Source organism: Columba livia, chromosome Z (genome assembly GCF_036013475.1).
Source record: "Columba livia isolate bColLiv1 breed racing homer chromosome Z, bColLiv1.pat.W.v2, whole genome shotgun sequence".
NCBI classification, from domain to species: Eukaryota; Metazoa; Chordata; class Aves; order Columbiformes; family Columbidae; genus Columba; species Columba livia.
In genome coordinates this window covers 66,063,679-66,088,369 of record NC_088642.1, presented here as the reverse complement: position 1 = coordinate 66,088,369, position 24,691 = coordinate 66,063,679, and the positions used below count along the sequence as shown (strand labels likewise).

General features: G+C 37.4%; 1 protein-coding gene across 7 annotated transcripts in view; it reads left to right on the top strand.

Moving 5' to 3' along the window:
- The window catches only part of SLC24A2 (solute carrier family 24 member 2), a 106,161-nt gene that overhangs the window by 59,382 nt on the left and 22,088 nt on the right, over positions 1-24,691 (top strand). For 4 of the 7 annotated variants that reach the window (XM_065046213.1, XM_065046214.1, XM_065046211.1 and 1 more), the window contains 3 exons: positions 14,160-14,210; positions 20,373-20,468; positions 22,123-22,211. In XM_065046213.1, the coding sequence (XP_064902285.1) occupies positions 14,160-14,210; positions 20,373-20,468; positions 22,123-22,211 (236 nt within the window). The remainder of the gene's footprint in view (positions 1-14,159; positions 14,211-20,372; positions 20,469-22,122; positions 22,212-24,691) is intronic. The other 3 variants (XM_065046216.1, XM_065046215.1, XM_065046217.1) reach the window with 1 other exon arrangement.

Sequence of the window (24,691 nt, the reverse complement as noted above, 5' to 3'; positions counted from 1 at the left end):
CACAACTTTCACAAACAAATGGCCAAGAAGACGCTGGAATATAGCCTATATATGTGCAGACATCTAAGGTGGTGTTGATATCAACGGAGCTAATATTTCAAATCTCCACTGACTTCACAAAATTCAAATTTTAGTTAATGAGCCTGCAAAAGTGCCAATATAGGAGTGCAATTCAATAAATATTTTTGCAAGTGGAACTCTGGTTTTAGTTTTTTACTACTATGCCCAGATGTATAAAAGAAATGTGAAAAAAAAAATCTTCCACCCACTTTTCTGTCACACATTATGTTTTTTAACTCTTTTCTGAGGCACCACCTCATTTGTAGTCAAGATCATTTGCACAACAGGCAGTTTGGAAGGCAGACGCAGGGAGTGTTGGGTATCTCTACTGAACACTTACATTGTTTCCTGAAATTCTGAGGTTTTAAGTGTCCACATTCATTATTCTGTGTTCAGATAATTCTGTAAACCTGCATAAAAGAAAAGGTATTTTAATTTGGTGTAAATACTGTGACTAGCCAAGGTGGGTAATACTAGCTAACAAATCTGAATGGCATTGTACTTGAACCTTACATTCAATTAAAAAATATGTGTGATAAAATATATGAGTACCTGCGGTATGCAATATTGATTATCTGTTCGGTTCTGTATTAATTTTACCTACCAAAATCTCACATTGTTCTTGTGTTTTAATCATCCTGTGTATAATAGACACCGAACAATCAACTGGTGCATCATGTTTGCTTGAACAGATGTTCAGCTAAGTGATTTTTTAAGCTGATAGCATTTAATTGTTAAGACTTAAAAGGAGGGGTAGTATTTATCAGAAGCATCCAAGAAGTGCAGCCCTTTGCTCTATAAACCCATCTTTTAGAGGGATGTAGAAATGTAAAGGATTACCTGGCCCACGTGGCTTTCTCCACTTCACATGCCCTTTCCTAATACAAAAAAACCCAAACATAAGAAATGCACAATTGATTGGTGTTAGTTTTGAGTTTTATGTAAGCAAAGGAAATAAGCTCTGTTGCACTCATGTAATGACAAACAATGGACCTGGTGCATGACCTGTGAGGTCAAAGGATTTCTTCCCAATCATTTAGTGCGAGTATGGATCAGACTCAAAGAATGAGCAGAGAAAGATACTGTGTATTTTTCTCTCCCATTTTAGTCATCTTAGATCCCCTCAGTATTTCTGCCAGATTATTAGATCCATAGGTCAAAAACATTGTGTCATTAGCTGTATGTGTTGGAATTGCAGCAAAAGAACAATATATGTGAACATTACAGAGTGACATTCTCAAAGGAAAAAACTGCGAAAGGCGTAAATCAAACCTGACATACACAGGTACTCTGGCAGTTCCTGCACTTGGGCATACTCCTTCTGTCCTCCTCTCTCTCTCATTTCCTTTTTCCCCATTTTGCTACAATTTGCCATCTTTCCCTTTCCTCAAACTGCATCTCACTCATCTGCACCCACTTTCTTTCACCCTCTTCCTGCAGGATGGCTTCCCCAGCGTGTGCTCTCCTCCTGGACTGCTGGGTCCGTCAGTAGGAGCACGTCCCAAGCAGGCACCAGCAGCCCTGCAGCGGGCACACCCCAGAGAACTGGGTTTGCAGTCTCTGGAAGAGCACTCATGAATTCTGTGCTTGACTCTGCACAGCTTCCAGATCAAATGTTGCTGGTAGAAGTAAAATTTCTAGTTATTTTACTGCTGGTGGAAGATCCAGCTTTTCTTTCTCTTTATGTCAATCATAAAGTTCACTGTTATATTCTCTTCAATAATTGCAAAGAAAATGGGGGCACGAAAAGACACACTGGTGTGTCATTTGGACTTGTGTGGGCTTTGCAAGGCTGACAGAAAAGAAGTCCCATCTAAGTACTCTTGATAACATAAGCAACATGGAATGTATAAATAGGCTGTGTGTCTATTAAAGGTCAGCTTGACCTACACAGTGTTATTGTTACATTAATATGCAATGTATTTATAGAAAACCAGCTCATGATATTTACTCCTGAATAATTCATTTGTGAAGTAAGAACCAACCTCCACTTTATTTGGGAGCCTCTTAAATATGCACTTGATTGTGAGTAGGAAAATATCAAATGAGAGAGAAATGACCTTAGGAATTTTTTACTTTTCACGAAATGTAGATAACCAAAGTGATTCTAATATACAATTACACACTTGTGAACCTGTCCTTCCTTTTCCACACTAATTTGGTTTTGCTGTGGCTTATTCCTGTCTTGTGAAAGCCAGTTTGTAAACTATCTGGAATTAGTGAGCTTGCAAAGTGTTCAGCCCACCTCTGACAGATGAATAATACCTGAGATCTGTGGGAGTTGCTGGGCATTTGGCACTGCATTCAGGCAGGTGTGAAGCCATGCTGTTGATTAACAATCTAAGACAAGGAAGGCTTCTCCTCTCCAAAATGATGATCTTGGCATAAAGCTTCTAAGGTCAGAGTTCAACCACTCTAGCAGGTGAAGGTGTAGGGTATTTGTTAATGGGACATGAACTTTACAGTTGAATCCTCATCATTCATTAAAAATATAAATATCTGAGAGACATTCGTTTTTTGTTTGCTTTTATCTTATTACAGAAATAATGACCTTGGTACAGATAATTTCCTGAGGATTAAGATTAATGACCCCATGTGCATCAGGCTATCATCAACTCCCAGCCAGCATTAATCCCCAGGAAATCCTGTGCCATATTTGCTTCTGCTTAAGTGCTGGTCTGGCAATCCTTTATTCACCAAGTAGTGAGCTGGACTGTTCATAACAGCATTACCCGTATGAATAAGGATGCATCATCAGACCTGCTGTGTTGGTCAGGCCCCAGTCCAAAATCCAAGCAACTCGAACATAAATCATGGCAATCATTGATCATTTGTGGCTTTTTTTTCTTCTGAGTCCTGTACCTCAGATACCTTTGTCCTGCTTTTGGAACAGACATTTCTGGGTTACAGAAGTGCAGGATTTGCAAAGATCTCTTTACATTTTTTTAATAGAAGAGGGCTGGTTTTTTGTAGTTGGAACATGGGAAGGAAAAGCATGGAAAGTAATTTGTATGAAAGTGCCTGCCATCAATAGTAAGCCTACCTTCCCCCTACAAGCTGTAGGTTACATGAAAGAGTGAGGATTGTGGAGGGAGATTGTCCCCTCTGAAGGCTTCTGTGGGTACTTTGTTGAAAAGAGAAGATACCAGAAGATGCCACTTGAGGCTACCTTGCTTTTTTTGCACAGCTTTAGCAGGATACAGGAAGAGTGAGATATTTCCCTTATCATGGGAACATGTTTCATGTGTTTCCCATACCACCTTTTCTGTCTGCTGATAAGATGCCACAGAACAAGAAGACATATTCTGCAAGGAAGGATTTAGCTAGGTGCTGACTCCCTTGCTCCCATGTGACAGGGACGTAACTCAAATGAAAATGGCATTCTCTGCATGAAAATGAGTGTGATATGAATGTCTGTCATGGCTCATTCCCCAGTCAGGTATCTCTGGCAGTTCTCTCCTATTCCCTTCTCTAGTCCTATTTCCAAAGTGGAAAACTACAGGATGCCTTTCTTCAGGAAAGGTGTTGTTTATCTTATATGCTTTACTTTTGTTGGGTTTTTTTGTGTGTGTTTTTTTGTTGCTGTTGTTTTTTGTTTGTTTGTTTGTTTGTTTACATAAACATGATGAATGTTATTGGTGAGAAAAGTAACCATCTGTTACATAAAGCTGAGCTGACAATTCTGTCGTTTCCTTCACTGAATGCAGAACAGTACAGTACTGGCACTGTCTGCTCTGACAAAATAAAAATAGAAACCTACATTCATATTTCTCAGGAAAACAAAGAATGACGTGATCCTCAAAGCTTTTGACATAGTAGCAAATTATTTATACTTATTCACTAGATCCTGTTGTGTTCCTAGATACTGATCTTCAGAATTTCCTATCTTTTCCATTCATCTCAAACTATTTTGCTTAATTTCATGCTGCTACTTGTGTTCTTTTCTGAGATGTCACAAAAAATATCAGATTACCCCAAAGACAGTTGACGAAGGTTGGGTAACCTTCACCTGCCTGTTCACTCAGCAGACTCCCAGCTTTTGTCTCATTTTCCAAACCCCTGTGCTTTTGTTCTTCTCTTGGCCTGGGTAGAATGCACCATCATGTCTGTGCTTGCTCCCACTGGAAACCTTTTTTTGGCTGAAGCTGTCTATCTGTTATATCCTCGGAGAAGTAAGGCCAGGCAGCTCAGCCTGCAGCAACCCATGGGTAATGCTCTGCTCCTACATGGCTGAAGTAACCTGAGCACTTCCACTGTTCTCAGTTCCAGCGTGTGCATGCTGCAGGACTTCCGTGTATTTTCTAGCACCATGCCGGTGATGAAAGAAATAATTATTCTGTGGCTTATAAGCACAAAAATGTTTTTACAGAATCACAGCATGTCAGGGATTGGAAGGGACCTCGAAAGATCATCTAGTCCAATCCCCCTGCCGAAGCAGGAACACCGAGATGACGTTACACAGGAATGTGTCCAGGCAGGTTTTGAATGTCTCCAGAGAAGAAGACTCCACAACCTCCCTGGGCAGCCTGTTCCAGTGTCTGTCACCCTCACTGAGAAGAAGTTTCTTCTCATATTTAAGTAGACCCTCCTGTGTTCCAGTTTGCACCTATTGCTTCTTGTCCTATCATTGGTTGTCACCGAGAAGAGCCTGGCTCCATCCTCGTGACACTCACCCTTTACGTATTTATAAAAATGAATGAGGTCACCCATCAGTCTCCTCTTCTCCAAGCAAAAGAGACCCAGCTCCCTCAGTCTTCCCTCACACGGGAGATGCTCCACTCCCTTAATCATCTTTGTTGCCCTACGCTGGACTCTCTCCAGCAGTTCCCTGTCCTTCTTGAACTGAGTGGCCTAGAACTCGGCACAATATTTTATCTAACCTGAGGATATATGCAAATCTAGACAAAATTATTAAAAATAATAATGTATGTTATTAATTATGTCTGCTCTAGGTCACCATTCTTGAGTGTCCTTTAGGCATACCCTTGGGCTCACAAAGGAGCTCAGAATCCTTCTTCTTGCACTCTTGCTGCTACCCAGCTTGCAACAGTTCTTGCTTCCTTTTCTGGCGCACCAGGGAAAAACAGCCCTCTGAGCAGAAAAACATGAGGGCTTTGGCTTTCTCCTCTGCTGAAGGCTGAAATGCTTGCAAAGGAGTTCTGCCAGATAAGATAGGGGCTCCCTGCCAGTCTCACATACAAATTAATAGCTGTTAGTTATAATCTAGTGTCTTCCCTTTATCTCCATCCCATGGTCTCTCAGTCTGATATGAAGATAGGAAACTAATGAAAAGGCCAATTGGGCTTATATTCAAAATGGAGTGTCGTATCTTCCATATCTCATACCCTTTTTATACATCTAGCTTTCATGTTTTCTTGGGGTTTTTTGGTTGGTTGGTTTGGTTTTTTGTTTGTTTTTTTGTTTTGTGGGGTTTTGTTGTTGTGTTTCAGTTTTTGTTTTGTTGGGGGGATGTTTGTTTGTTGTTTTTTGTTATCTGGTTTTGTTTTGTTGTTTTTGTGTGTGTGCATGTAGATTGGAAGGGACCTCTTGAATTATAGAATTCAGCTAGTCCAAACCTCTGCTCAAGCAGGATCAGCTTCATCAGGGTGCCCAGGGCTGTGTCCAGTCATGTCTTGAACATCTCCACAAATGGAGACTTCACAGTCTTTCTGGGAAACCCATTCCAGTGTTTGACCATAATCACAGCAGAAGATGTTTTCATGTGTCCAGATGGAATTTTCTGGTTTTTAATTGGTACCCCATGACTACTCCTTTCTCACTGGACATTTCTGAGAAGAATCTCTTTCCCTTGTCTTCTTTCCAACCCATCAGGTATTTATACATGGTGGTAAGATCTCCCTGAGCCTCTCCAGACTGAACAGTCCCAGCTCACTCATCCTCTCCACAAATGAGAGATACTCCAGTCCCTTCATGATCTTTGTGGCACAGTGCTGGACTGGTTTATCACAACTCCCTTGCACTAGTGAGCCCAGCACCCAGATATGTCTCAGCAGCACTGGGTGGAGGAAAAGTATCACCTCCCTCGACTTGCTGGCCTTGCTTTGCCTGATGGAGCCAAGGATGCTGTAGGCCACCTCTGTTGCAAGGACACATTGCTAACTCAGCTTTCAGTGGCATGATTCTCTGCTCAGTCATTAACAACAAGAAAGCTTTTTTCTGGGGAAGATTTTAAACAGCTAGATGAGACAGGTGAAACAATGAGGCACTTAACTTGCTGGTGAGGCCTCCTTGCCCCTTTACCTTGCAACTAGGGTAGAGACCACAGAAACTCTGTTCTTAATTTAGGTACCTGAGGTTGCATGGTTAATGTAGATGAGATGAGTATTTTTAGAGATATCTCCAGCATCAAACTGAATTCAGGAATTGTAGGTAGAACTCCCCACACTCTAAGAGTGCAAAATGGCATAGGTAGAGTAGAAGCTGTGGATAATGTGCAGCTAATGGCAGATCTATTTAAATAAGCAGAGAAGGTATTTAGATAGCTCTGTTAGTATCTGTCAGAAAGTTGAAAGAGATTAAATGGCTATTTCCTCCTGTATTAGTTAAGTTTTCAAAGCCAAATATGGATACCAGTTGAATTTACAAACTTCCGTGTAGCACATGTAAGATATAAATGTCACTGTAACAGCTGTGGAACATGAGCTGTCTACAAAGCTGTGTGATTTTGGTGTAGAGAAAATGATATCTTAGACTAATGAAGAGAATTTTATTATTAAGTTTTAGTTCAGCTGATTTATCTAGACATCAATCACAGATGTATATCTGCAACAAAAGAAGTAGACTTCCGAAGTCTAAATTATTATACTGAGTGGGTTTATGTAGCATACCTGCAGGGACCACTTCATTCTCATTTATATTTTGGGGATGTTGGTCTTGCTTTTTCTAAAGACAGTGGCTGCACTTCCATGACTGTAGGGTATGTGGGCTTGCAACTTTTATCCTGTCCACAGAACATGTTTGTAGGTAGTGATGTGAATGAGAAGTTTGATATGTTTTTGTTACACATAACTTGGGGTGCAAAGAAACTCTTACGAATTTATCTCAGAATGGGCAGTTCAGTGGCAAAATGTAGCTCTTTATTGTGATGCTCTTAAACTCTGCAGCAATAAATGTCAGGTCTGCTTAACTTCAGCTGGTCCCAAAATACAGAGAGAAGGCAGCACTGTGCTAGTTTCACTGACAGAATTTCTAGTTACTTCAAAAATTGAAGAAGAGGTCTCCCTTTAAAATCAGTCTTGGTCTTTGTAGGTAGTAAATTTAAATAATGGAAGTTTCTTATGCCTATTTAAAATTTATTTTTGAAAATCTGAAATTTAATATTTGTGGGTTTTTATGGTAAATGTGAGGTTTTGAAAAAAATTATTTCTGCATGTCATGTTTTATTCTTTTAACTAGAATCTATTCAAGCTGCTTACTGCAGGCAAAATTCTAGTCTCTCAGCTCCATTATATTTTCCAGTGATGCCCTGTTCTTCATATTCTTACTGGGATTCCCTACTGAGTGTGCAAGGAAGACATGAATATTTAAATACAAATGTGATCCCAGAGCAGGGTACAGCTGTCCTGACTACGCATTTCCATGCTTAATGGGTTTAGCTTCGTTTAAAGTTTCTTCCTTACTCCAAATTTCCTTGTTAAAAGTATTAACAACAAAGAACATGAATAATTCATAAACCTGTACAAATCAGGGGATAATAGTAGCTATGTGGGACTTTCTATTGAAGTTGAAAGTGGAAGATCTCCTTTAGTACAGTTTGCACATGGCAGATGGCTTCATCCTCCACAGGCTGGTTAGGTTTTACGACTGGATAGTGAGATATGCTGCCCTTGCCTTATTCTCCTTGGACATGCTGAAGATCAGAGCAGCTGGAATTTATTGCAGTTGTAATTATATGTGTCCAGTTCCCTACAATGCCTGGTCCCACAGACACTTGCTGAAGTCCTGACTGCATCAGAGTCAGTGGTGAAGCCCCCAATGTCATCAGTAGGAAAAGGTTTTCACTTCTTGCCTCTTGCATTTCCCATTTTCCTTAATATTTAGAAGATCTTCAAAGATAAATCCCCCTTCAAAGTCAGCGGGAATTGTGTTTAACCCAAGCAGGGTCAGTGCTGTTATATATCAGTTGTCTTTTGGTGTTATTACATTCTAGAGAATGTGCGGCACCTGTCTTCAAGAGTTTGGTGACAGGAGGTACAAAGGTAACTTACGAGTGAAAGAAAATGGAAGAGGAAACAAAGCCCTCAGGAGCAAGCAGCTTCATGTTTTTCTTAATAATTTATTAAAAATCCCCTAATAATAGCAAAAACAAGGTCTGACACATAATATTTAAATTATGTTATTTTCTGTTGCATGTGTGTTAATAATATGCCATTGATCACCTACTTAAAAATATTTATTCTTTAACCCATATCAGTTCAAACCACATGGATCTTCTGACAAATTTTCACCACAAGGTTTGCTAGGCAGTATGGACTGTAAGAACAGTGGGCTTTCAGTCCTCATTTTAAATGCTGTACTAAGAGCAAAGTAATAGGCAGATCTTGCTTTTGGTTGTTGTGTCTATCCGGAGCTGCCCAGAACTCTATAATTTTAAATTATATTCCTATTCACAGTCCAGTTTGATAAAATTGCAATAAACTAATTATAATAAAAGCAGGCAACTTCAATAAGATTATTATCAGGACAAAAACACTTTCAATAGAAGCCAGAGTAAGGACACGTGAGGAGAGAGAGCAGGAATAGAGGGCTTGCAATTTAAAGACAAGATGGAAGGTGGCCACGTGTGTTTAGAGCTCAGATGTACCAAGTACTGCATAATTTAGTTACTCCCAATGTAGTGCCTACTGGTCAAATATCTAAAAGTTTTCATTTACATGATTGTCATTATTTGCTTAGGAATGTTAATAAAGCAGCACTGGTAGCAGCATAAACCAAAAAGATGTAATTCTAAAATGCATGCAACTGTTACTATTTACTATATTACTTAGATCCAAAAGAGGTTCCTTTGTATTTTCCACTGCACCACCTCAGCGGCAAAGCCTCTGTTCTGCAGGAAAAGGCAGCTTGAAGATCCAGAGGTAGAATTGTAGGCTACAACATTTAATTATAACTTGCATAGTTTGGATTATCTGGAGGCACTAGGAGAATAGTCTTTTGCTTTTTAAAACAATGTTTGTTCTTTCTCCTCTGCATTCTGCAGTGATAATACATACCAAATCCCACAGCAGTCCCAGTCTATCCCAGATGGGATATAAGTAATCTATGAGAAAGTTAAGAGGTTTAATGGAGTTCATAAAAGGTGGAAGTCAAATTTAAGATGACATTAATTGAAAGAAAAAATAATTAGTCCTTTTAAAAATTCACAGTGCCTGGTTTCCTTCAGTTGATGGGATTTTTTGTGTTTTGCCTCAAATAATGTGTGTACAAAGGCATTATCTTTTATTGAAGGTCTGGTAGAAGTTAGGACTTGCATTTTACACCTCTAATGTTAATCTCCACTAGATCTTTCACCAGATTTTAGCAATGAGTGTTCTTTGATCCTGATGTAACGTCATTGATGAAACCAACTCAAGCTTTGATTCCAATTTAGACCGGATAGCCACTACAACTTATCTAGCAAGCCTTTTGAAGCGGCCTTCTTTTTTCATTTAGGGATGATTCTCTGATCATCTAACTGAACTTTCTTAAGACCATGACAACTAGAAGAAATGACAGTAAAGGTTAAGGAAAAATGATCTAGTCCTCCTTGATGTTGTAATATGAACTCTTATAAATCCTTTGGCTTAACTCCTCAGCCTTGTTTTAGAAAGATGCAAATTAGGAAAGGAGGTCCTGTAAATCATTATTATAATGGTAATTGCAAGTTAGAGGTCATATCAGAAAGATATACAGTTGAAGAGTGGATAAACAAATTAAAGTCTTTGACCATCAAGAACTTGTTGAGTCTCAGAATTATGTGTGCAACTTCTCTCACAAAAATTCTCTTCTGTCTCCAATATTTAGTTAGGTTTCATGTTTACAATCTTTTTAATAATTATTTGCTTGATTTTAAATTGCAGCTCTTGGATGCATGGTCATTCTCAGTTTCGTTATCAGTTTTGAGCCCTTACTCTCTCATTTTACTTCTCCCTTATGTCCTACATATTCAGTCTTTTGAAAGGCTGAATTTATGGATATGAAAATGCGGGAAAAATATATGTTCCCTATCTGCTTATTCCAGAGTGCCTCACAATTCTTTTTAAGTCAGGCTCCTACTGATGCTGATAAAGGATTATGCTTTGATGCCTTCAGGACTGCGGGGGTCAAATACAAGGAACAGCAGAATTGCGCTAAAAGTTTAGGGATTGTCTTGAGAGATTTCACTTGAGCAGTTTAGTTTTGAGTAAAAGATGTCAGTGTTGAAGCTGTTAATTACTTTGGAGAAGTGTGACATGGAGTTTCATACAAATATGTTTGTTATGCAAAGTGAAAATCTTATGCTTGTCACAGAAACCCACAACACATTACTTTGTTTTGAGAATCTGAGTTCGTAGTTTTGTGAAGGGATACCTACCTTTAGCAGTGCAGGTTGCTATGTCTAAAATAGCTGCATACCTTATAAGTATTCTGAGAAACTCTGAGGCAAGCTAATTTCTGACGTAACTAGGGTCAACTGCAGTCTGTATCTGAGATCTTCGTAGTGGGAGAGCGAAGAGAAGTACTGGCTACACTTTCTTTCTATGGCAACCTGTGGCACTGTGCTTAAAAGGCAGAAATGAGTATTTCACCACAGACCATACCTACAACACTTAATGAGTGAACATTGAAAATAAACTGAGTAATTAGATATATTATTTGAAATTACAAATAGCATAGCACTGTTGACTAACAACATTATTCTTTCTGTTTACTTTGATATCATGTGGCACCTCCATACACATACACATAAGACAAAAGTTGTTGTAATCCTTCAGGAATGTCAGACAGGATTATCAGGAGCTCTGTTCTCTTCTGGTGTAAAAAATATGCAGAAGGGCACAAATTAATTCAATGACTCTGTTACTGTTGAGGATCAGCTGTTAATCTGCATCTCTGCACCCTCTTTGTTTCATGCGACCAGCAGGGATGCACGTACTGGCAGTCAGTCAGTCTGTCTGCTGTGACCTCCCTGTGGGAACCACATTGCACGTTCATGAAACTGGAATCATCAAATTTCAATAGTGTTAGATTTGGGGGTACTCTTTCAAGCACTCTTTATGACAGTATTTTAGGTTTCCAATTTCATCTAAAATCAGTTTATTTTAAAAGCTGAGAACTTTTTGCAATACAATAGTTTTTTTAAAAAGTATTTCAGTTTGAGTTTACCGAGAGTTATATTGAACAGCATCTTATTATAATATAACAGGAAAATTCAAAAATAGATACTAAAGAGCAGATTTAGTCCAAATTTTACAGCAGAAGACAGTGCAGTATATTGGAGGCACACTGTACAAAGGCAAACCTTTTGTTGTGCTGAGCAGCACTGGCCAAAGTAATCTTGAAATCCACAAAATAATTAATGTGAATACTTGCAGCTGACCTTTTCTGGCATCATAGTTTTGCATCACAGTCAATGTGCTGGTGATTGTATAAAGTGATCTGCTATAAAAGCTTTGAGAAATGTAATCTCACCAGCAAGATTAGAGTTTTCCTGGAAATAATTTTGCTAACTGCAAGAATTAACCTAGTTTAATCCTCGGCGTGTTGAATTGCTGAAGTGCCTGGAACATGATTATCGTCAGCATCATGCATCTCCTTGTTTCTTTTCTCTTCGGTCTCCTTTTTTCTTTCCTGTTTGTCTTGTATCTGTCACTTCAGATAGGAAGCAAATAGATCTAAACCGAATTGCCAGTATGTCAAGTACCCTGCTTTTCTGATGCCCCCTTTATTTCTTCTGGACATTTAGCATAATTCACCATTGTTATTGGCTTCCTCTGAAACCCCTTCTGCTTCATCCATTAAGTCAGAGACCCTCTGCTATCATTCTGTTAATTCTTAAGTTTGTTGCTATGGTGCAACCTTCTTTTCAACTTTGTCTTTCTGCACTCCGATCCTTACTCTTTTTTCTCCATGAGTTTATACACCCCCTCTCCTGCAGTTTTGTCTCCTGCATGTACTTCCATTTCTCTGGTTACACTTGGACTCCTTTTGCAATCTGTTTTCCACCCCCGTCCTCATCCTCCAATGGATGCCTCACCCCAAGTTCTAGCCAAGCACATCTCAGACACATCAAGGCAGACATCAGTGAGAATAATTTTAAGGAAAGGTTCTGGCTGTAGAGTCAGCAGATACTGAGCCATAATGAAACAGCATATATGGTTGCAAATGCTCTGTGCAGGGAAGTCCATATTGAAGTTATTGGGAGCTCTTCCTGGCTAAGGAATTCAAATCTTTAGGACTAAAATCAAGATGGTAGGACAATAGTTTCTTTTACGTAAAAGCAGCTGCAAAGATTATGTCGTAACGCTAAGAACATTTTTACAAAATAATATATGTGTTGTATATCGTTATAAAAAAATATATTAAATTCTGACTTTAAATTATATATTTGCTTTAAGAGAGAGTGATGTCATATTCTATTGAGCACACTTATGTACAAATAAGTCACTGCATTGTATGTTAATGCATCAGTATTATGTCAGTAAATCAATATTTGTAACTGGTTTTGATAAAGTATGTCTATGAAACAATTATTACAATCTAACCATAATTATTTTTAAAAAATTAACAGGGATCATTTAATGTATTTTTAAGTTTCATGGCATAAAGCTTTGTCTCTGCAAATAACATAAGAAATGTTCATTTGGCAGATTCAAGTATCTGCAGACAGAATAAAAATAAAAGGACCTTTCAAAGTATCAGATTTGCATAACATCTTGGTATTCTACAGTTAAAAACTAATAGCCGGACCTCTGTTGAAAGTCACCTGTGTGAAAAAATGTTGAAAAATCAGGAAGTGCATCAGCCAAAACCAAAATAATTGGATAGCATTTGTGTATTTAATTGCTTAAGCATTTTCGTACATATGAAGAGAGAATATTTCCAAAGAAAACAGCAGTACCAAACCATTAATTATCCATTTTTTAATGATTACACTCTATCAAAGGTTGGATGCTCAGAGGCTCAGTTGTAAAACTTTACATAAAAGATGATGAGTGAACTCATCCACACATTCCTCCGACAAATCATTTATAAATTCCTTCTTGTGCTTAATTTTTCTCTGTTCTGTTTTGTAGACCTATGTTAATGATTGTATTTTATATAAGTACATATATTTACATGTATGGCAAACTTTAAGAAAAAAAAAACACTTTAAAAAATGAAATGCAAAGCAACATCTCGAGAAAAAAAGGTGATCTCATACAAGATTGTATCACAAAGAAAAATAATAGAGGCCCTAAAGATTTGGAGACATCTGCATTCTATTCTTTTCTCTGCCCTGCTAGAACATAGTAATGCAATATATTCACTACTGTTTAGCGATTTAATTACTTAGGTCCCATGCCACCTGATAAAGTGAGCAAATACATTTTTTTTGTGATTTCACAACTGACAAAAGAGTGCTTAAATTAAGTAACCCCTCTAAAGCAAGTCAGCATCAGCACTGGTATCAAAACAATGTTTGTGGGACACCATTATGAACAATTTCTTAGATTATAAATTTTGAGATTTTTTGTTTAATTTGGATGTCTAGTATTTTGTATTTCATCTGGGGAATGTTAAAAGTAGTTCCCAAAGCTCCCACTGATTAGGTACTGTTGAGGTTTATTGTATTTTCCCAAATGTAGAGGCACCAAATTGGCAATCACCTTGAAAAGGCTGAATTTTAGATTTCATTGCTTCGCCTTCATCTCACTTTAGCAAGTTACTTATCTAAAGCCAGTGACTTGTGAAATGTTGCGGGGGGGAAGGCACTGCCCTTTCTGTAATCTGTGTTTTGCTGTCCTGCAGAATTTTTTGCATAATCACTGTTTGAGTTTATGAAGCACATGCAAAAACATGTACACTTCTTGAATGTCTGCTGGTTCTTTATCTTTGTGTCTTTTACTGTGATGTTGTAGAGCTTGGATCATATGGAAACCTAAAATATTATGACACAATGACTGAAGAAGGTAAGAAGTATTTTAGAATTGTTTGTATCAGCTTTTTTTTGAAGCCATTTAAGTGTCTTTTCTGTGTTTAATTTTTCCTTCATTTTTCTGAGTCCTATTTTCAGTTTCTCCATTTTTGAATAACTCCTTTTTTGCATGTCTTCATTGACGGCATAATCGGTTATGGCTCTTTTTTCCAGTTTTTGCTTTCAGCATTTCTGTTTTGCTATTTCAGATAAGGAAATACAATGGAATGCTTTTACTAAAGAATATACATGGAAAACCACACTCGCAAATTATATGGCGCAGTCTAACAGAGATCGTAGATGCTTATTTTATGTCATTTTACAATACGTTCAAGAAAAGAAATTAATTTGTGGATGTTGAAATCACTCAGTTTGAGAACAATTATTGACTTCAGTTTACTGTATCATTCAAAAGTAATGAATAAACTTTAAAAAATAAGCATGACTATTCCTGGAGTATTAATTGTATGCTTAATTGCAATGCAAAAATTATGCAATTTAAAATCCTGATTCTAGCAGTACAAGAAGGAAGTAATTAGGGCCTGAATCAGGGCTCAGTTAAATCTCAGGAAATGTTTCTGCTGATTCAAAAGGGTTCCAGTTCATTATACTAATTCAGGAAAAGTAGTTAACTGTGTTCTAAATTTGCAGCGCATGCTTTCAGTCCCAGTGCAGTCATCATTTGTATAACTTCAAAGTTTCCCTGAGCTGAGACCTGATTGTCTGTAGGATCAAGACCTCTTGTCCAGCTCTCTGATTATAATGCCAGACAGATGGTTTCATGGATGTTTGGCTTAGTAATTACTGGTGTGTTTGAGATAAGCTTGTGACCCATAGAAAAGTTAGCTGCCTATTCCTACTTACTTTTAATGTTGGAAATAGAAGACAAATAGCTTAATTCTCTGTAGAAACACAGTTATTTTCTAGTTTAGATTAATCTTCCGTTTAAAAAGGTTTAAGAAAACCTTCATTATATGACTTACTTGTGATCATTTTTCTGGGATGTGATGGGAGGGGAGCAAGGGGGGAAATGATAACTTTTGACTATATCCTCTTTTCTGTATCTGCTGTTGATACTTCAAATATAACCACACTATTCTGGGGCTGGATGTAGGAGATGGTTCGTTCTGCCTTGGTGCCTGATGTTGGAAGATGCTGTTTTCTTCTGTAGCCTGCATGAGCACCAGCTCATAGGGAAAGTCTTGCCACAACACCCTCCATTGCCCAGATTCACCATCTGATTCACAGGAGTCATACCGATATAAGAAAAGATGTCTGAGAGGAGACTTTTCCAGGCAAACAGTGGTGTCTATGTTGTTTGAAGACACCTCTCAAGCACCTGAAAATGAGTTGCTAACTCAAGCCATTCAGCTACAGCTTCCAGAGCTAAAGCTTTTGTATTATGTCTCATCTCAGTCTTCATTACAATCAAGATGTCATTTCTCATTCTAGACTCAGAGTTGGGTATGTTGTATACCCAATTCTAGACTCAGAGTTGGGTATGTTAAGGTTTTTACTTTTTATGCTAAAGTATTAAGTCTACCATTTCAAAAGCAATCACCACATTACAGAATCACAGAATCACAGAATGTCAGGGATTGGAAGGCACCTCGAAAGATCATCTAGTCCAATCCCCCTGCCGGAGCAGGAACACCCAGACGAGGTTACACAGAAAGGTGTCCAGATATTCATAAATACTCTGTTGAAAGTTAATTGCTATTTGTGGGGAAATACACGTACAAGTATGATACACATTATATATATATATATATATGTGCTGTCCCTATGCTGAAGTAATGCTGATCATTTTCAATGTCATCTCAGAAAGCACTCTTCATGAATAAATAATCCCAGACCATACTGTAGCAACAGCAAAAATCCAGTAGCAAAAATAAGAAAGGAAGCTCTTTGTCTTTGGATGTATTAACACTGACAAGAGTCTGTGATACAGTTTACCTTTTCAAATATAACAGTCATCATCATTTTCTCATGCCTTTCACAAAGCAAGTAATGATCAGTGTATCCCAGAGATGTATTTAGATCAAAGTGTGTGCTATATTTTGAACCTTCTGCTTGGATAGACAAAAGTATAATCATTATCAGTCTGCATCACGCTTATTTGCATTATCCGTTTTCTTTTTCCCTTCCTTTCTTGACAGAGCCTTTTATATATTTTGTACAGAAAGTTAGTCACAGTAGCATGGAAGCCCAGTTAAAAATCCATGAGTGTTTTCTAATCTAGTACATCCTTATTTCCAGGTCCTTGAACCCTGAGCAGGGGTAGGCAGCAGATCTTTCAGTCTTCTGGTGGAGAAGCACAGGCACATCTATTCTTGCTGCTGCATCAGAACAGAATCAAAACAGGATGGTGAGGTTGCAATGCACAATCAGATATAGCCTAATGGCCAACTTGCCATTGTGCTTCAGGTCTCAGACACTTATCTCTATTGTTTGCTCCTATTTGGTCAGAAGGTTACTTTAAATTAATTAATTAATCAGGCCCAACTTGAGGGGAAAATATACCTTACCAGATGGGAAGAGACCCTCACAGTAGTCTCATGCTGTCAAGCAACCTCCGCAAACAGCCTACAATATGACAAAACTGCATATGTATTATAATTTTATGCTTCTACAGGATTTTAAATTTAAAGGAGAAAACCCACGGGGTGGATTTCTGGAACTGATTGGTTGTGACCCACTAGTTGTGTTCCACAGCTGACCACGAGCAGGACTGGTAGGAGCAGCTCAGACTGCTCAACAGCCACAGATCTTATATCTTCAGACTCATGAAAGATTGGCTGTTGCTCTGGAGATGTAATAATTTCAATTTGATATGGACCTGCGAACTAGAAAATGGTAGAGTTTTAAATTTTTTAAATGAGTTAATTCCTGAAGGTGAGCTTTTTTCCTGCCAAATCAAAGACTTTTCTGACCCAGGGAATCTGTAGTCTGCAATTCAGATTGTAGTCCAAGGATTGTCTTTATAATATATACTCAATCAGAAGAAGAATAGCTGCCAGTGATGGCAGCTGTGGTTACTCACGCACATCTCTATTATACAATACCCATTTGCTTGCCTATATTCAAACAAAAATGATTTAGTTTTAAGCTACCTTCTTTGCTAATCACCTGGCTTTGATCTCCTGTTCCTTCTACCCCATCCTTTGTAAACTGAAATGAGCTGCACAATCTCTCTGAATTTGCCAAATCTAGATGAATTAAGAATTTTCTATAGCAATCTATCCTATTTTGAGTCCATAGAATAAAACATTTTCATTTACCTAAACTCTCATGGTACCAGGTGGTTTTAGAATTCCTCTTAGGTAGTCAAACTTGTAGTATAATACATAGGACTGCTAAACTCCTACCTTCTGCTAGCAATAAGAACCGTATCATAAAATTCCTATGGATTATTTTAGTAACCACACCTAAAGATGAGAAAAAAGGCATGAGAGAAGGTCCTTGCCTAAGATGAAACCTTTGGGGCTTTCTGTAAATTTTAATGACTTGGAAATATCTTGAGCTGGCCATTTTTCCTGATGGCTCTGTGCTTCTCCTTTGCTGAACAGTTTTGATTCGAAAGAGGAAAATGGCAAGGGAAGGGATGGAAAAGACTTAGCTCTACTGTGTTTTTACATCTCATTGTCTTCATGCAGGCTAGTACTGCTCCTTTCAGTTTGTTTCATGCTTTTGACAGGTGATATTATGTTTTTTTATAATTTCCTCACTTTATGTTATGTACACTGTGTGAATCAAATGGAAGGTAATGATGTAAAACAATATAAGCTCAACCATTAATGTGCTGAGAAATAAAAATAAACTAAAATACGATTTCCATTTCAAATGTTGAGGTTAATTTCCGTGATAGTAACTTGTAGTTGTGGAACAGTCTCCTGAATGAAGCAGTGTAATTTTCAGTGTCACTATAAGTCACTGTAAGAAATTCTTCCTAAAAGTGGGAAATGGTTTTTGGAAATGTGAAAAAAAAATTTAAGACAACTCTCATTAAGTTCATCTGAAATGGAGTGAATGGCTGTGGAGACATCTTCAGTTCAATGATCACTCAAGTTTCTCTGTTAAGTAAACCTAAACAATTTCAAATGTTCTCAAACAAAAGACTAGACTATCCTTACAAAATTCTGCATCACTTTAATGAAACTTCTAAAATTGAACCTGAATTTAAAAGGTTTACACCAACCTGGGGTAGGTGGAGAATGGATGGTTCTGCAGATATTTCTCAGGAAATGTCTCAGCTACATCACTTGCATCACTTGCAAAACATGAATTTGTGTATTTGGGGCATCACAAGCCAAATTCCCAAACATATGAAGTTGATTTGGAGCCTGAAACCTAAAGCAATCCTTTAGCAAACTGACATACATGTTGTATGAAAATTACGAAGGCACCTTTCAGTATCTACACATGCTTCTGGATAAGCATTTTTTAGATGCCCCTAGTGTTTCAAAAGAAGTTAGGAACAGACTTGACTCCTAGCATTTCAGCTTAAAGTATTGAGAAATAGGATTTGCATTTTACTCTGTTTTTTTTCTTTCTCTGATATCCCAAGCAATTATCTTTCTCTCTGTATCCTAACTAAAATCTCTGCCACTGACCCAGTGAACGGAAATAGTGAGATGTCTTGCTATTTATGATTATGTTCTACTCTTAGATACTCTTCTGCAGGCAATTTTATTCTAGGTATAATGCACGAAAAATATAATCTTTGCGTTATATTGTGAGTGGCTAATTTTATTTTTTTGAGCATGGTGTCTTTGTGAAAAGATGTGTGCTGCTGAAAAGACAGTCCTGCTTATTAAATCTTTGTGATATTTTTATTACTTTCCAAGTGATTTGCTGTTAATTCCACTTCCCATCAAATGATAGCTGCTAGTCCGTGTAGACTGTGCAAGTGCTTCTTCACATACAAAAGTGTTGGTACAGGGTTTTGAAGTTCCCATTTGTGAGAAGATAGGATCTCTTTTTTGACTAATGATTTGTTTGTCTTTTATTTTAGCTTTGAAACAGTGACTGTTCTCCAACTACCTGAGTTAATTTGTGACTTCTCACTGTTACTTCCCACTGTTAATCAATTATGTGATTCCATTGAAACATCTGGTCTTAAGCCTGCACTGTTTTTGCTGCAGGGACACCATGAGTTTTCAATGGATTTTTTTAACTGGAGATGAAGAATTAAAAGTCACAGACCCTGTACAGTAACAGTGATACTTAGAAGTGTATTATATTATAACCACTGGTTATACTTTAAAAAATATTTTAAAAAATACTTAAAGAGCAAGAGCAATGAGGATAGCAATAAGGAACGGCAGATACATCATCTTTCTACACAGCATAGACTGTCATAAAATGTCCGAAGAGCCCTTACATAGGAAGATCAACCAATGTAGGCGAAGGATTAAATTAATTTCACTTAATATTTGCCGTCTTTGGTATTGCCTAGTTTGAATGTGTCATTTGGACTCCATGGTCAAGAAAGAGTGGCAGGACCTGGGATCCCTCTTGGGATGGGATGAGTTGCCCTGGAGACAATCTAGGTGATCATCTGTGTCATTAACCTCATGTGAGACAAAAACCACTTGGCAGGTTGAGAAAGAAACTTACCTTTGAGAAACTGGTATGGAAATAATGTATTCTGGAGATTTTTTTCTTCCCCTTCTGAGGTATCTTTAGAAGTCACAGGCACGTATCTGAACACGAAGTGACAAAGTAAACTACACTCACCATAATGCAATATATGGGTTCACCTGAAATTCTGTATTCCTGTACTGCTAATTGAGACCTGAAAGTGTTTGGTATTTTTATTAATCTGTATTCATCTTCTGTTTAGGCTGAAATCCCACACCAGCACTTTTATAGGTGGAAATTTGCTGACTGCTTCCGAAGAAAAGGAAGAGCTTTTGTTTTCAATTTCTTGTTCCTTACTGCGTTATCAGAATAGAAAAAAAAAAATGTATTTTTATTTCCACTTAAAAGAAAATAAAGTATATATGAGAACATAAGGTAGTGTTTAGTAACACATTTGCTGCTTGAGGACCGATGGAAATGGATTATCGGCCCTGATTGTGGAGCCTAAGCTATGGCAAAGAAACTTTGCTTCTCTAAATGGCTGCCTTTTAATAATGACAATGCTTTCTTTTAGGAAGGTTCAAGGAAAGGGCCTCAATCCTGCATAAGATCGCCAAAAAGAAGTGCCAGGTGGAAGACAGTGAAAGGCAGAATGGAGCTGCTAATCATGGTGAGTGCTGCAGTGCAGATTTATCACCTGTTCCTGAGGGCCTTCTTCACTGTTTTATTTTGCCTGAAAATCCTTAGGAATTAATTTCTTCTACTTCATTTATGCTATCTTAGGAAAAGTATTCTGATGCCCTATACAAAAGAGTATGAAACTTACAGACAAAACATGAGTTAAGTGCAAGAAAAGGGAGCTAAGTCATTTAGAAAGCCTCCCAGCAGGACTGAAAAGAAAACAGCAATGCTGATTTTGGATATGCGTTGAAGTGACAGAAACAGAGAGAGAAAACTTCCTCACAGTTTATCTGTGGCAATTTAATTAATTTATTGAACTGCTCTAGGAGAATATCTGTTTTATGTGGTATCACCCTTGTCACAAGAACACCCTTCATATTTAGATTTGATTTGTCTGTCTGCTGCTTGCTGAGAGTCATTTAGGCCCATTTATGTTAATTGTGCAAATTTATCTTACTATGATTTTCCATTAAGTGTAAGAATTTGTATTTTATTTAAAAAGTTCTTGTACTAAAAGAAAATACCTACTATGTCCTGTTCTCTCCTTTACCTAAGCATGTTCTTTGCATTGGAAAGCCAGATGCAAATGTGTCTGATAAAAGCTAAATCTTTTTATCAGTTGACACTTTTTCTGACCTTGAGCTATGTTTAGGTACTATTTGCTTCCAGAATCAAGCAGTTAGATGGGACACTCTGTTAATAAACCATAATGCTGGCTGCGGGGTTAAGAGACAAAACACATGCACTGAAATAATTACAGATAGTCTGGTGCTCTACTGTGGCTGTGATCTCAGATTTTTAATTTAGAAGAATCTCAGGACACCAGTAATGTAACTAGACAGCTGTATTTACTTCAGTGAACAAGAGCATGCCATAAGGCATTTCATATTGCTATTCCCCATAACTTTATATCATCCCCGGGATTTTTGGCCATTGACATTTTTATCTAGTACATACTTAAAGAGATAATTACTGGTTAGAGAATTCCAAGACAGTAAGAACAAATTTTGATAAATTTGGCATCAGAAACCAAAGGCCCAATTTTAATTTTAATTTTTAATTCCTGTAAAAGTTTAGTACAAGGACTACAGGATTCTGTTTTAATGATCATCTGCTGTTATTGGATGTTATTAGGCTATCCATTTACTCTTTCACCCTATTTTTGAATGAGAAAGAGCATAATTACAGCTTAGAAGCAATTTTGCTAATTATAGCTAATTATAGGCTAATTATGTGTTATAAAAGTTATATCTTCTTGAACATACCCCTCACCTCTAAGTGCAACATGGTGCATTCTGTTATGTCTGGGGAGAATACCTTATGTCACTTTTTACCTGCAGTGTTAGGCTCAGACAGTTTAGCATAAACAGGGAACACTGAATATTGCAAATAATATGATTTTTTCTAGGACATGAGTACCGGTAAATGCAAGCTTACCACTCATAAGAATTTTACTAAAAATGTGTATAGGTCAAAGGGAAGGCAGAATTTTTGTTTCTCTCTTTTTAAGTCAGATGGTGGTCCACATTCAGTATTTGATGTTTTACACAGACTGAATATATAACAGCGGTTTCATTAATAGATTTGTTACTTAATATTATTTTCTGTTGTTTTCCTACTCTTATTTATGGATGATGCCACAGAAAAAAGTGCAAAAGTGGAAGTTGCAGTAACACCACCAAGTGATTCAGGACCAGTGCAGAATGGAATTGCCCATAACGTTGAAGAAGAGGTTAATGTCTTTTTAATTCTTCTTTTTATTTTTGTATTGTTAAATATATTGCATTCTTGATTGTGCTTTTCACTGAGAGTATACATCCTAATAGCAATAAGTTGTTAATATACACTGTCTACAATACAGTTAATCTTCGTTTATAATTGAACCCAGTATATGGTTTGACATATATAAAAGCTCTTCTCTGTTGGCCCTGCCCTTCAGTGTCAAGGTAAGATGGCAGTCTGGAGTGTATTACGTTAGGAAATATGTTTTTACTTATCAGATAAAATGTTTGCAGCACTAAATATAGATAATGGAAATTATTTGTTTGATTATCATCACATTGCACAAAACCTCTTAAGAGTCTAGCCTTTCATGTTGTGCTTCATGAGACAGTTCAAAGTAGTTATAAAACAAGAGCTGTACACGAACTTCTCTATCCTGCCTTCTGTTTTCTTAAGACAAATAATACATTTAGCTGAATGAGACATAGGATGCACATGTTTCTATAAATCTTATTTAATATGGTAAAAATCTGCAAAAGAAGTAAGTAAACACTTAAATATATTCATTTTAACATGCACCTTTTGTAGAAAATAAGTAACTACATAACTGTGTCTAATGTGCACAATGGCTACTGAAATAGCTATACAGTTGAGCTAGATGCTTTCTTAAATATGCTGCAATTCTCCAGAGTATCTTACTGCAAAATTTGGCCCTGCCAGGACCCTATTTAATGTCTTTTAATTTGTTAGCAGTTTTATTAGTAGCGCCTGCATCCGGAGTAGGCAAACAAGTGGGAAGGTGCTGCTGAATTGATTTTGCTCAACTTGGGCACTGCTCTTTATTACTGAGACAACAAAACCTGCATAGAGGGAGAGAGCTTGTTAAAAAGAATCCCTGACACAGCTTTTGTAATGTTTTTGATTGTACACTTTACTTCTTAGGCTTCTCCCTAGGCTGTAGTGACACAATAAATGTACTGCAACAGATGGCTGAGCAGTGGTCTATACCATAACATGAGCCTCCCCTTATTAAAAGTGAGATGAACTGTGTTGCATTTGCACACAGCAATGTCATGCAAAAAAGGCAATAGACATGTTTTGTTTTGAATCATCCCAGGTTTAGGTTTTGATATTTTAGTTGCTTTCAGTTATTTATTGATTAACAAAATTGTTAGTCCAAATCAGAGATCATCTTGCTTTCTTCATGATCCAAGCAATACCACTGTAGGTGAAATTCTTTCCTTGAAATGTTCTCCAAACCACAGGAAAAATTATGTGTACAAGTAACAGAGTGTGTTTATGTCTGTTAGCTGCTTCCTAAACACAACTGTCCCTCACAAGGAACATAATTTATACCAAAACATGTTTGTAACAGGGAGAGGTTATCCAAGTTTTTCTGCAATACTGGGAAAAACACTGTGATGTGTAGTAGGGCGACTCTTTGGGAAAATATTCTGTTTGCTTTACACAGCTGGAAGTGAAGAAATGACAAAATTATTCTGGCCAACCAGTGCATCAGTGCACCAAATATTGGCAGATAGCTTTAATTCTTCACTGTTTGCAGATAATTTTGGTCTCTGGGAATAGAAATTGAGAATCAGAGTCAACAATCTAAAAGAGATAGATAGTCTTTGATATCTTGAGTGATCAGTAATGAGAATGAGTCTCCCATGGCAAGAAAAGAATAGTAGAACATTAAATTACCTTTTCTGTTAATCTGGGTTGTTCAGACTGAGATACTGCTTAAAGATCCTTGTCAGCCCAAAAAAGCATTACTGTTACGTAAATGGGATGAGTAAAATCTATGAAACAAAAAAACCTCAGCACTGCACTTCAACACTCAGCATTTTAATGTAAGGAAAGATCAATTTTCAGATCCAGTTAGATCCTGTTCTGAGAGTTTGGCCTTGCTGCTGCAGTGAAATATGTCTTCAGAGTATTTTTTTGTCTTCAGCAGAAAAACCCACAAAGGTCAATAAGGGAAGACATAACCTGGTGTAACCTGTTAGGGTGTACATAAATCAGTCTGTGGGATGTACGAAAACTCTAACAGACTCTATTAGAGTTCAGTAGCTTAAGAAGAAAACTGGTCTTGCTTTGTAAGACTTTTTCCACTGAGATTGTTTGGTGAAAACAATGAAGAAAAGGCAATCTTAAGGAATCACATATCACAGCAATGTCCGTACGCTATCATTTTGCATTTTAATGAAGTAGTTTCTCAGAAATCTGCAAGGTCAAGCAGCCTCATCATTCAAGACAATGGTTTCAATTTCAAGCAACTGCAGAGTAAGGAGGGAAAATTATTCCAAGAGTACATTACTCAGCAATGTCTTCCTCTCATCTCCCTTTAGACACTTTAAACTTTCAGTGAGGCAGGGTTAGGAACTTTTATGTTAATTTCAGCAACAACTAGGACATTCTGAAAAACTATTGTGTTGTATCAGAGATGGGATACATCATTTATCCTTATCAAAATAACCAGATGGAGCA